This window comes from Labeo rohita, chromosome 25 (genome assembly GCF_022985175.1).
Source record: "Labeo rohita strain BAU-BD-2019 chromosome 25, IGBB_LRoh.1.0, whole genome shotgun sequence".
In the NCBI taxonomy this organism is placed as follows: domain Eukaryota; kingdom Metazoa; phylum Chordata; class Actinopteri; order Cypriniformes; family Cyprinidae; genus Labeo; species Labeo rohita.
In genome coordinates this window covers 23720192-23734418 of record NC_066893.1, presented here as the reverse complement: position 1 = coordinate 23734418, position 14227 = coordinate 23720192, and the positions used below count along the sequence as shown (strand labels likewise).

Genomic DNA, 14227 nt, shown 5'->3' with positions numbered 1-14227 from the left:
CATTTTGTCATTTGTCCTAATTCAAACTCTTTCTTTTTCCAGCAATGGCCACCTGGTTTCCAGCGGTCCTACTGGTGCTACAAGTAACCGCTGCATCCACCGAAGAGCCCATACTTGAGTTTTCCACAGACACGCCCATCAATAACGTGGTACAGGACCCCCAGACCGGCCGTGTTTACCTGGGTGCTGTCAATGCCATTTATCAGTTGAACTCTTCATTGTACCTTGAGGCCAGAGCTGAAACAGGGCCCAAGAAAGATGCGAGGGGTTGCACCCCTCCTGTGTCTACCTGCCAGGACCTGAAAGACACCAACAACACCAATAAACTCTTGCTGGTTCATTCAGCTAACGGGTCGCTGATAGTCTGTGGAAGCTTGTACCGAGGAATCTGCTCTCTGCTGAACCTCACCAACGTCAAAGAGCAGATATACTACAGCGACAGTAAAGGTGAGCGGACCTATGCCGCCAGCACCGAAGAACATGTTTCCGTGGTAGGAGTAATGGCCACGCTTGAGATCGAAGGTAAACTGTTCAGCGTCTTTTTAGTCGGGAAGGGCTACGGAAGCATGGACAGCTCAAAACTTATTAGCACCAGAATCGTGCAGAACTACCGCGACTGGGTCGTGTTCGAGAGCATCATTGAGGCGTCTACAGTCCAGGCGGTTCCCTTCGTGCCCAAGTACCTGCACGACTTCCGCTTCGCCTTCAAAAACGACAACTTCGTCTACTTCCTCTTTTCACGGACTCTCGGCGGAACGGACAACAAGAATTTTACTTTCGTTTCGCGACTCTGTGAGAATGACAATCACTATTATTCGTACACGGAGCTTCAGTTTAGTTGCGGCGTGAAAAATCGCTACAATAAAGTCCAGGCCGCTTATTTGACAGAGCCGGGGAAAGTGCTGGCCCAAGCCATGTCTGACACCGGAGAGTACGGGAATGTTCGGGAGTGGGATAAAGTCCTGTTTGTGGTGGCTAGCTCAGAGGAAGGGGCCACTGAATCAGCTCTGTGTATGTATCCCCTTAAAAACATCAACCAGAAACTCTCGGCCATCGTTACTGCTTGCTACACGGACAACGGCAAGATTGACGACAGATTGGTTGTGGAGAGTCCCTACACGTCCAGTAAGGATGATCCATGTGTCAAACACGATGTGAGTAGAAGCTTTTTATAACATTGATCAATGACACAAAGTGGAAAATATATTTCTTGCCGTTTAACAAGCGACACTGCTTAGCTTTTTCTGGACCCAATAAGTTGTAAATTATGAGCCTCTACTAAAGGTTTTAAATTAGTATTAACTGGTTATTATATTTACATGGAAAGGTTTTGCATTTTGCATCAATTAAAGTTTTTACCGACATTTACATAGAAATAAAAGGTTTTATTTACATATTCATTTTAATAGTTACAGAAAATGTGTTAAAGTTCATAAGAGAGAAATCATGCTTGTTTACCTGTTTACCTGTATTTTATGTTTATTATATACATATATATATATACATATATATATATAGCATATTTCTTTATTTATTTTGCATATATATATATATATATATATATATATATATTTTACATATTTCTTTTAATAATAGATAACATGTTAAACATTAAATTAATTTCTAAAATATATTATAGCTCATATAATGTGTATGCATGGGTATATAATATGTAAAATATAATTCCAAAAGTTTGGAAATGCCCTAAAAAAGTGGGGTTTTGGACAAAATTGGCATGAATCCTTTTTAAATTGTGATCATTTTACACTGATAAGGGACAACACAATCTACGAAAACATATTTTACTACATAAAATCGATTCATCAAAATATCAACCATTAGCAGCTATTACAGCTCTGCACAATCTGGACCTAAATTCATTGTATTTTAAACTTAATTGGCAATCAACTGTTGAAGCTATTAAGGTGTGCTGACCCAAAATCTTTTAAAAACCTGGGCCAATTAAACCAGTAAGCTGGCAAAGGGGCATGTCTGACTTTGACATGTATATATTGCCATTATCATGTAATCAACATGAAAATTATTATTGCTGGTCTTCAATGATAATATCAAGTTACTTTAATGTATTTGCACCAAAAAATGATAAGGATTTATGCTGATATCATCCAAAACCACACTTTGCCAGGGGTGTTTCCAAACTTTTGGAGGGCAGTGTATGTAACATTGTTTGACAACATTTTTTTGACAAAACATATTACTTGCTAATCAAACCTTTTAGTTGATTTGATCTGTTGATCAAGGCTTTTGAAACTTTTGAATTTTATTTACTAATGCTTTCTTTTTTTAAACTTTCATGAAAACGAACTCCACATTTTGGAATGATTTCACTGCTGCTTACATCCTGAAATGATCCCAGTTAAAATTGAGTGTTTCGGGGAAAAAAAACTGCAGCGAGAACGAATGATTTTTACGTGCTTAACATACAGCACCCGAAGGGTAGAGATGCACAAAATGTGCTCTTTTGTAACCCATTTAACTTCTGTGATGCAGTGAAAGATACAAGGATGTTTTAGAGTTGGAGCAAGTTATTATATTTTGATGAAAGATTAACAAGACAAGGCCAGTAGCGTATAAATAGCACATTTTGATTTCATGTTTATTTCATTGTCGGTTTCCCTTAACACTTCGTTATCTTGCAGAAAGAGATTGTGAACCAGCACAAGTGCGGAGCGGATTTTCTCCCATCTCCGTTGGCCAGTCGACAGGAGTTTGCCTTGAAGGCCAATCCTGTCTTCATCAGGCAGAACCTGCTGACCGCAGTGGCTGTGGCTGTCGAGAATGATCACACCATTGCTTTTCTGGGACACAATGCTGGAGAGGTGATCAAGGTGAGATAAGCGGTGCTAAATTCAAAAAACTACATTCACACGGTGCTCAAACCCTCATCTCGAGGTGCTAGAACCCATAGCTTTGAGGTGTTTTGCCAATTTGTGGGAATATAAGTGAGAATGTATTCATATGTATGTAAGAATAACACTACAGAACGACTTTTGTGAATGTGAACTATAAACAATTGCTTTATAGGAATAGTTCACCCAACAATGGTGTTGCAAGTTTTTTTTTCTCTGGAACACAAAAGAAGACTTTTTTTCCTTTCAGTGAATCATTTGATGCAGTTCACAAAACTACCCTAAGTGATTCATTCATGAATCAAATTAATTCGGTTCTTGAGTTCATTCAAATCAAAAATTACTTTTATTTTTCCACAGAAAGTTATTGTATGACTACACTGCCATTCAAAAGTTTGGGATCAAGTTTGGATCAAAAATACAGAAAAAAAGTAATATTATGAAATATTATTGCAGTTTAAAATAACAGTTTTCTATTTGAATATACTGTGATGCAAAGCTGAATTTTCATCAGCCATTACTCCAGTCTTCAGTGTCACATGATCCATCAGAAATCATTCTAATATGCAAATTCATTATCAAAATTGGAAACAGTTGTGCTGTTTAATAGATTTTTGGAACCTGTGATACTTTTTTTCAGGATTCTTTGATGAATAAGAAGTTAAAAAGAACGGTGTAAGTCTTTACTACCACTTTTTATCAATTTAACACATCCTTGCTGAATAAAAGTATTAATTTCTTTCAAAGAAAAAAGAAAGAAAAAAATTACTGACCCCAGACTTTGAACGGTAGTGCATATTGTTACAAAAGATTTCCATTTTGAATAAAAGCTGTTCTTTTTAACGTTTTATTCATCAAACAATCATGAAAAAAGTATCTGTTTCCAACACTGATAATAAATCGGAATATTAGAATGATTTCTGAAGGATCGTGTGACACTGAAGATGCTGAAAATTCAGCTTTGCATGACAGGAATAAAATCTGTTTTGAAGTATATTAAAACAGAAAACCACAATTTTAAATTGCAATAATATTTCACAATATTACTGTTTTTTTGCAGTTTTAAACACAGTCTTGATGAGCAGAAAAGGCTTCTTTAAAAAACATTACAAATCTTACTCATCCCAAACATTTTTCAGCAAATTTTCAGTGTCTCTTTTAAGTTTTCATTATTTATTATCAATTTATTATTTATTTATTAAAACAACCAGCACAATATTCAATATTTCTCCTTAAATTTCTAAAAACTCTAAAATTTCTCATTCTCCAAAAAAAGAAAATCAAACCAGTTTGAAACAACATAAAGATGAGTAAATGACACACTACTCATTTTTGAGTGAACTAACTCTTTAACTAACTTTTCCACAATGTAAAAATAACCAAAATTTGACAGCCCGTAGGAGGATGGCAAAAAAGAGGCTTGTTAAGGAAATGTTGAGGAAACGAGCGTCTCTGGAAATTTGAGACAACCAATTAGTGAAGCGATACAACCAGCTAGCTACCTGGTGTCACACACCTGATTTAGCATGCGCGTCACAAAGCCAGAGTTTAGGCTTTGGCAGGTGAGGGAATTGGAGGGTGAACGTAGCGAATCTCTGACAGAGGGATGAAAGAAAAGAAGATATTACTGTCACCGAACCCAGACACAACTAAACACGTTAGGCGATATATTAGAAATAATGAAGCTCTCGCTCCACTTGAGTCCAATTCGTACGTCCCAATAAAAAGCCTTTGTTAGAGCCGATTATTTGTAGGGTAGACAGATGAAATTGAGCGATAGATGGATAGGAACAGTCCAGATGGAGGTTTTTGTGAGTTTCCTGCTTATGGAGCTGCGGTTTTATGGTCATTATGCGGCTTGTAGGCTATTAGTTGGGGGTTGACACGTTGTCAGGTGCGGCTCAGGTGCGTGGGACGAGCTGAGGGGGTTTTGTGTGGTCCGTAAATATGACAGATGTGTCCTGTCCTGTGCTCGACTGGTTAATTGCAGGTTTCTCTGTGTCTATTGTTCTCTCTTTACCCAGGTACATTTGTCATCGAGCCAGGGAGAGGCGTACAACCCCGGTCCGGGCTACAAAACCAGCGGCTACGTAAATAAGAACCTTTTCTTTGACAAAACCCAGGCGCACTTGTACATCACCACAGAGAAAAAGGTATGAGGCTGGAGTCATTTATCATAGACGGCGACCTCAGGAAATGCCTTTTATTGTTGCGCTTCCTGTTGGTGCTGAAATATGTGTTATTGTTTTTTTTAAGGCATCAATATATGTCTTGCTGAGCTTGTGACCTTACGCTGGTGTAATTGCAGTGTTTATTGAAAGCCTTCATGCTTTGCCTTTTGTTGTCTTCTCTGTAATTTTCTGCAGTTAATTCCGCTTGAACCGATCAACATAAAAGGCTTTGTTTTGTGTCAACTTATTTTAGGGCCCTATGAAATCCATTTTATTTTTTACCAAATCCTGTTTTATTTTTTTCTGAATTCCGTTTTAATTTTTATCAACTTCTTTTTTAATGGTAAATTACATTTTATTAATCAAAGTCCATGTCTAATTAATTAAAATCATGAAACTTATACAATTTCACAACAATTTAATAAAGGTTTAAAGGGGTCATCGGATGCAAACTTCACTTTTTCATGTTGTTTGAACATTAATGTGTGTTGGCAGTGTATGTACAAATCTATCCTATAATGATAAAAATCCATGCAGTGGTTTTTAATTAATCTGTAAAAATAATATTCCCTTTTTCAAATCGAGCCGTTCTCAGATGCCTGTCGGTGTGATGTCACACCAACAGAGGCCGCTCCCACGATAGTTGATTGACATGAGCGTCTTACCTCAGATCAGCTGTCACAGTCCAGTAACTTTCCATGTTTTGATGCCAGAGCAGGGATGTAAGTTAGACAAGAATATCTCCGATTGAGCGATTGAGGTGTTGTGTTGCTGGATGTAATAATGAACATAGTGGTCGTCATTTACTCCCGACATCTGAGCCGCTGAAGATCCAGTGGATTACATTTGTTTGTGAAGGGAATACGGCTCCCGATCTACATATATCCGTCTATGTTTACACAAATCATTCGTGATCCAGCTTCACTTACAGCAGAAGTGAGTATAAGGTTTTTTTATGAATCTCTGCAATCACCTTTCCTAAAAACATGCTAGTTAGCAAGTTTAGTGGCCAAATGCGCTAAATGCGGCTAAAGTAAACAGGCTCGTCACTCCACAGAGAGAAGAGAGGGGCGGGGCGAGCAGAGCTCATTTGCATTTAATAGGAACATTTGCATGTTGTTTTGCACAACCATTGAGAATTTTTAACCAAAGTATATTACAGACTTTTCATTAAGACCCTAAAGAATCATATAAACTTGTGGAAAATGGGCATCCGATGACCCCTTTAACAAAAATGACATGTTTAGGGGCCTAAGAAATGTTTTATTTTTTCTCACCTTTTTTGTTATCAAATTATGTGATTTAGCATGTCTAATTATTTGAATTCATACTTAATTTATTCAAATCTATTCTTAAAACAGCCTTATGAAAGGTTTTTTTACCCTCAAAAATTCTGTGTTGTGTATTTAAAATGTTCTGGTTATCCAATGAAGGCATAACACATTAATTTCATTTATCTTTTAATTAAGCAAACTTTTTTTTTTTTGGCAAACAAAGGGGAATTTACTATTAAAATTAAAACATGGAGGAATTGTTGTGTGATTATACCCTAAAAAATAATGTTTGTTTCATTTTAGTAGTAGTAGTAATAGTACTAATACATTTCTGGCACAATGTCTTCAAGTTAAACCGGACTTTTATTTTGATGGGTTGCTGTGTCTACCTTTACATTAGAGCTGTAATCGGGCTTTAAAAGTTAGGCCCGACAGGCATATTTTGACTGACAGCTTTTTAACAGCCCGAACCCGTTTACAGCCCGACATTATTTAAATATGCGCAAGCACACGGCTCTTTTGCCTTTTGTCAAAATGAGTCTTTTATACATGTTTTAACATAATTTATTCATGACAAACGTAGGCTATAGGCCACTTGGAAGTTGGAACAAAGAAATAAAATAAGTCCTCTGTAACGTCGTAACATCTCAGCACTCTAAATAGGCTTAGGCATACACTTTTTTGCACAGTCTTTCTTTACAAATTAAATTAAGATAAATTCTAAATTAGATTGGTATTTGGCAATAACGAAATTAAGATAAAGGCTCCACGGGATTTGCTTCACCACTTCTCTCCGCAATCCAGCCTCAACGCGACGCTGAATAGCAGCTGAAATGTAATAAAAGAATAATGCCAACATTAGCCTATATACTCTGTCTACATTATGCATTTAAGACTCAATTAATATTTAGTTATAATTTGAAAAACCTTTACTCACCAAGATTAGGCTACATGTTTTTGTGGAGGAAAAGTTTTGAATCCACTGTAGATGGCTTAAGCGCGGTCCTGCGGTCACTGATGGTGCGTCCAGCAGCACTACTGGCTCATTATTCTCATTATGCACATGTTCAAAACTTTTCCACACCTCAGACTTTGCTTTAGTTGCTGGTGCAACCAAAACATAATCGCCAGAGGCAAGCCTCCGTTTCACCTCCTTAGCATCCATTTTCGCATCTTTCTCGTGCTAATCGAAGCGCATCACATGACCGCTCATTTACAGCGCAAGCCGGAGCGCAAGCCTGAGCCCTGCCCGAGCCTGTGTAAAATGATATAAATTAAGCCTGAACCCGAAAAGATCTTGGTGTGGTAAACAAAACTACTTGTCTGCTCCATTCATTAAAACAGAGACACGCAGAACATACAGGATTCACATTTAAATGGTATTTTTCAGGCATAATATTTACAGATACTAGTCCATATTGCGGTTTGATTTAAGTGTAATGACCTACCTTTGATTCATTCATTCAAACTTTGACAGATTCCGTGACATTCCGCGTTATTCAGTAAATTCAATTTTTATGACTGGATTCCGCGATTCCATCCGCGTTTTCTGCATCGTGGAAATCATAGGGCCCTATTATTTACTTTTCAAGAGCTACTTTGCTTTTTATGGTTTTGGCTATTGTCTTCTTGGGACCTTTTAAAGTCTACTGAATTTTGCATTGCAGCCTTTAGATGCATACTAGCTCTGTTGAGTGCAACTTTATTTTAATAATTTTATTGTTTTGCGATCGTGCAGATCACAAAGGTGCCCGTTCAGGCCTGCCATCTGAAGACAGACTGCCAGTCGTGTGTCGCTCAGAGAGATCCCTACTGTGGGTGGTGTGTCCTGGAGGGAAGGTACCCACCTTAATATTGTGCTTATGTCTTTTCTCTGTTTTAAGTTTGAATGCAACCTTTTTTATTTAGTTATTTAGTTTAGTTGTACTTTTAACATTTTTAATGCTTATTTAGATTATTTTATTTTTTTATTGTTATATATTACATATTACATATATATTTGAATAATAATTATTTATGAATTATTATATATTATTTTAAATTAAATATCTAATTTAATTGAAGTTATTTGTTACTGTATAATGTAATATATATAGTGTTATATTTATATGTTTGTATATACTACTTTATACGTATTTTAGTTTTTATTTAAAAAAAGGAAAAAACATTTTTCATATTTAATAATGCATATTTAGTTTAATTTTTTACAATTTTTAAAAATGCTTAAGATTATTTTATTTTTTATATTTATATAATTAATTGACTTTTTGACAGTACTTTTTTATTTACATACACGTTTTTTCTACATTTTTGTGTACTGTATTTATATAGTGTGTTTATATAGTACATACTACATGTTAATTTTTTATGAATTATATATATATTTTAATTTGAAGTTATTTAATTGTTATACATATATGTGTGTGTGTATATATGTGTGTGTGTGTGTGTTAAAGCATTAAAAGAAAAAATTAAAACAACTACAAATTATGCTTATTTAGAGTTTAATTTAGTTTTTTAAACAATTAAATTGAATTTTTGGCAGTACATTATTTATTTATTTACATACACATTTTTACTTTTTGTGTATTGTATTTATATAGTGTTTATATAATATATACTGTGTATATACATATATTAATTGGAATTATTTATAAATGTTTTATGTTATATATTATTTTAATTGTTACTGTATAATGTAATGTATATTTGTTAAATTGATATATTATTTGAATATACTACTTTATGCATATTTTATTTTTTATTAAGAAATAAAAGAAAAAAGCTAAGAATTAATACAACTAAAAATTATGCTCATTTAGTTTTTTTTAATGCTTGTTTAGATAATTTTTTTATTTTTATAGAATTAGAATTTTTGACAGTGCTTTATTTATATATTTACATACACATTTTTCTCTGTTTCTTAGAATTATTTATGCATTATTTATTATTTTAAATTTAAAGTTATTTAATTGCTGTTGTATAATTTAAAATAGTGTTATGTTTGTATATTATTTGTTTACACTACATTTCATACCTATTTTTATTTTTTATTAAAAATAAAAGGAAAGGGCTAAAAATATAAATAAACACAAATAATGCTTATTTTTTTTATTTTTAATGCTTATTTAAATCATTTTATTTTGTATTTTTATATAATTAAATTGAATTTTGAATTTAAATTTAATATATAGAAAGTTATGTTTATATATTATTTGTATATACCATGTTATATAAAAAAAAGGAAAAAGCTAAAATATAACTAAAACAAACGCAAACAGTGCTTACTTATTTTTTTATTTTACATTTGGATTATTACATTTTTTAATTAATTGAATTTTTGTTTATTATATTTTATTATATATTAATTATATTTTATTACTATATATGTCTATAAAAAATATTATATATATTTGAAACTGAATTAATAATTTTTAATTTTGAACTTATTTTGAATAATTTTTTACTGAATTACTGATTTTTATTTTGTTATTTGCAAAATACAAAATTGCAGTGTAAAGACGCAATCATCATGTTTTTCCATAAACATGAGTGTTGTATTATAATCTTGCTGTATTTAATTGCACAAGGAGTGTTATGTTCTAATGCGTTATTGATTGCGTAGATGCACCAGGAGATCGGAGTGCAGCCGCGCGGAGGACAAGAACGGTTGGCTGTGGAGTCCGACCCAACAGTGTGTGAAAATCATCTCTTTCCACCCGCCGAATCTCAGCTGCTTGAAGTCCCAGCAGGTACCAGCCTGAGTGTCGCGGACACAATTACCAGAGTCTTATTTTTAAACCAGACTGCTCAGCGCTGATTATGAGAAAAGCTGAGCATGACTCCCACACAATGAGGCCATATTGGTGAACAGACGGTGAAAACACAATGGGCGCTGATGGCGTGTTTAGAATGCTGTTGTAAAGGTGCTGCCGTCATGTTTTGCACTTCAATGCAATGCGCTCTCTGATTATGGCGTGTGTGTATTAGGAGGGCGCTTCTTGCTGTTTTGTTGAGTGAAACGTTTAAAAGTTATATTTGCTCAAATACATTCTTAAGAAACCTGAACAATTATTCAGACAAAGTGTTTTGAACAAACCCAAATCAGTCATCTGCTTGTCATCTGAATAAATGTAATCTGTATATATGTAATAGTTTCAAAGATGTTGGATTTGTTCTTTTCTCCTAAATCGTCACAAGTGTTGAGTTTAGATTTTGTAAAACATCCCTCAGGTTGAGATAAGCATGCGAGTGCTGCCGACCCTCAGAGATTCAGACCGTATCCACTGCGCCTTCGGCTCTTATCAGAGCAACGCCAGGAGGGTGGACGGCCGGATCAGTTGCCGCTTACCTGAACAGCATCTTATTCCGTCGACACGTGCGCAACAAGGTACGTCAAAAATCATATGTGTGTCAGACTCTCTAAAAAATGTTTACCCTAGCCCTAATGAAAGTTTGTCTGTTTTTGAAAGCTGAATTATTTTATTATTTTGAACTACATTTTAATTACAATTTTCAATTACGAAATTAAATTATTTGATAAATAATTACTACATTGATATTTGATTGTTTATTAAATTAAATTATTAATACAGAAAAATGACAAATATTTTTATTTTATTTTATTTTATTTTATTTTATTTTGTTTTGTTTTGTTTTTCTTTATTATTTGGCTACAATTGATGATGTGGCATTTAAAACAATAGTTTAAATAAAAATTAAATATTTGTAATTAGTAATTTAGGATGTTATATTATTATTTGTATTTATAATAAATAATACATATTATTACCATTAATAAAAGCAATAATGTATTTTTTCATAATAAATCATTTTACATTTTTATTAATTTGTTTTCTAAACATTATTATTATTATTATATTATTATTATTATTATTATTATTATTAATGTTATTATTATGTAGCAGTCCCAATTCTTAAAATGACCCAGAAAGATGTGGTGTTTAAAGCAATAGTTTAAATAAAAATATGTAATTAGTAATTCAAGATGTTATATTATGATTTGGTTATAATAAATAATACATGGTATTAACATTAGTGCCAATAATAAAAGCAATAATGTATTCTGCATAGTAAATAATTTGTAATATTGATCTTATTATTTTTTACATTCATTTTTTTCAATAACTTTAAGTAAAACAAAAATTATGTGGGTGGTTCAGGATGTTTTGATTTGTATTTATTTTAAATAATGGATGTTATTACCAATAATACCAGTAATAAAAGAAAAAATGTATTGTTCATAATAATAATTTTTTATATTTAACTTATTATTTTTACATTTAAATGTTTTATTCTTTTTTTTTTTTTTTTAACTATTATTATTATTATTATGTAGCAGTTAAGTTGTTAAAATGGTCCAGAATGATGTGGGGTTTAAAGCAACAATCTAATTTAAATCATTAAAGTTTTTATTTTAATTAAAATATTTTTTTTACATTATTTACATTTAGTATAATTATCATTTTATCTTTTATAAAAAAAAAAAAAAAAAGTTGTAAAAAATATTAAAGTAAAATTTATTTATTTTATTATTTACATGCTGTTAAATATTATTATTATTATTATTATTATTATGTAGCAACAATCTAATTTAAATAATTAAAGTATTTTAATAAAATATTTTAATTATTTTTTTGTTTTTTATAAACTAATTTTTTTATCTTTTTATCATTTATAAAAAATATTAATGTAAAATTTAGTTAAATGTTTAATTGGTTTTATTATTTTATTTATTTTATTATTTACATGCTGTTATATTATTATTATTATTATTATTATTCATATAATATAGCAGTCCAGTTCTTAAAAATTGTCCAGAATAATGTAGGGTTTAAAACAGTAGGCTAAATTAAATAAAGTATTTTAATTAAAATATTTAAATTATTTATTATGTGTAATAAAAAAAAATATTTTATTGTTTTTTTAATAAGATATTATTGTTTTCATTTATGTAAAAAATTAACAAAATATTAAAATAAAAAGCATTTATTTATTTATTTATTCAATTGTTATTTCAAACCTATATTTTGTTACTATTGTGAAACCCAAAAGGAGCAATTTCCAGCAGTTCATATTGGCCATGTCTGTCAAGCTACTAAAAGAGCAAAAAAAAATCAGCATAAAAGATTCAATCTTCTCCTCCATTTAGCTGTTAACTGGAGCTGTGTAATTTGTGAACAAGTCATTATTTTAAGTTAATTATTGAGTTAAACAATCAGAACAGTCAAATTCAACTCATTATGCCTATAATTTCAGCCTTTAATTTGAAATATAGTTGATATAGTCATATATGTAATGCTCATCAGGGTTTCTTAAGGCAGTTTTGCTACTGTATCTTTAAGACTTTGATGCTGATGACCTTTCCTGTGATTGGCTAACCTTCTCTTGACCCCCCTCTGTGCATTTTCTTGTAGATTTCGTTTCAGTTCCGGTCCACATCTTTGTGAACGGTAGCGTTGAGGTGGTGTCCAGCGAGTACAAGTTCTACAACTGCGCAGCGGCAGTCCGGAAAGCAGAAAATACACCGTACGTTTGCTGTCTGGGCTCCTATTGTCAGCGAGTGTGTGTCTCCGCTTTATGCTGACACCAGTGTGTGTATAATGAATACGAGCATCTGTAACGATGAGGTTTACTCATAAATTGTAATGCATCACTGAAGCTGGAATTGAATTTGTTTCTATAGAGACTTGCTTACGTTTTTTTTTTCCTTCCAAGAGCAGGAAATTGCTTTCGTTTCCCATTCATTCATCACACATGAAAGTCGATCTCTCATCTCTTTTTTTTTTCCTTCTCCTTGTGTTTTTTAAGAGCTCTGGGACATTGCTGATGAATGAGTATTATTTGAAGTGCACCGGGACTATATGCTTTTACTCCAAACATTTACACACTGATGAAAAATTTAACTAGAACTCTGATTTGAAAACTCTGCCGTCCTCCGCTTTAATCGCTTCGCGTGTTTCTCCGCAGATGCACTTCCTGTGTGAGCAGCGCTTGGGGATGTCAGTGGAACATTGCGGCGCACGCTTGCACGGATCTGAGCGATGCAGAAACCGGCGCCAATATAATCAAACACCGACAGGTACTGAACAGAGAATCAAATGAGCTCATATGCAGCATTTTCTTTCTTTTTATCAGTGATACAGTTTATTACACACCTCACTTGCTACACATACACTATGTAAAGAAAATACATTTTGTTCAGCTATTGTTTTTAATAGTTAACTTTTAGCTATTTTTGAATTTTTCGGATCATCAGTCATCAAAGCTCGGTAAATATTGGTCACAGACGTGGAGATTTACTTTAAAGTTGATTATTCACTAAAAACTCCCACAGATCATGTTTTCATGTCATTTTGATGTAGCAAAATGGTTATATCTAAGTGTGTAAGTTGTTTACTTTTTAAATTAGACTGATTTGCGAACACAAGAGGCAGGATTTATCATGTGAACCAATCACAGCCGATCATAACCAGTCATATCCAATCATATCACGATGGAGGCATTGCCTTCTCTGAAGTGACTTTCCTCCATTCATTCCCAGTTACCCCCCCACCAAACTCATGGCCCCTTTAGGGGGTCTGTTAAAACTTAAAGGAACACTCCACTTTTTTTGAAAATAGGCTCATTTTCCAACTCCAAAACAAGAGTTTTACCGTTTTTGAATCCATTCAGCCGATCTCCGGTTCTGGCAGTAGCACTTTTAGCATAGCTTAGCATAGATCATTGAATCCGATTAGACCGTTAGCATCTCGCTCAAAAATGACCAAAGATTTTCGATATTTCTTCTATTTAAAACTTGACTCTTCTGTAGTTACATCGTGGACCAAGACTGATGGCGTAATAATTCCGGTCACTTTCAGCCGCTGCATAATATCATTGCGCCTGCTGC

At 33.0% G+C, this 14227-nt stretch overlaps 1 protein-coding gene across 2 annotated transcripts in view; it reads left to right on the top strand.

Moving 5' to 3' along the window:
- The window catches only part of plxnb2b (plexin b2b), a 255909-nt gene that overhangs the window by 193530 nt on the left and 48152 nt on the right, over positions 1-14227 (top strand). For both annotated transcript variants that reach the window (XM_051099100.1, XM_051099101.1), the window contains 8 exons: positions 43-1154; positions 2661-2849; positions 4895-5023; positions 8054-8154; positions 9941-10067; positions 10549-10705; positions 12753-12864; positions 13306-13417. In XM_051099100.1, coding sequence (XP_050955057.1) covers positions 45-1154; positions 2661-2849; positions 4895-5023; positions 8054-8154; positions 9941-10067; positions 10549-10705; positions 12753-12864; positions 13306-13417 — 2037 coding nt within the window. In that variant the 5' untranslated portion in view covers positions 43-44. The remainder of the gene's footprint in view (positions 1-42; positions 1155-2660; positions 2850-4894; positions 5024-8053; positions 8155-9940; positions 10068-10548; positions 10706-12752; positions 12865-13305; positions 13418-14227) is intronic.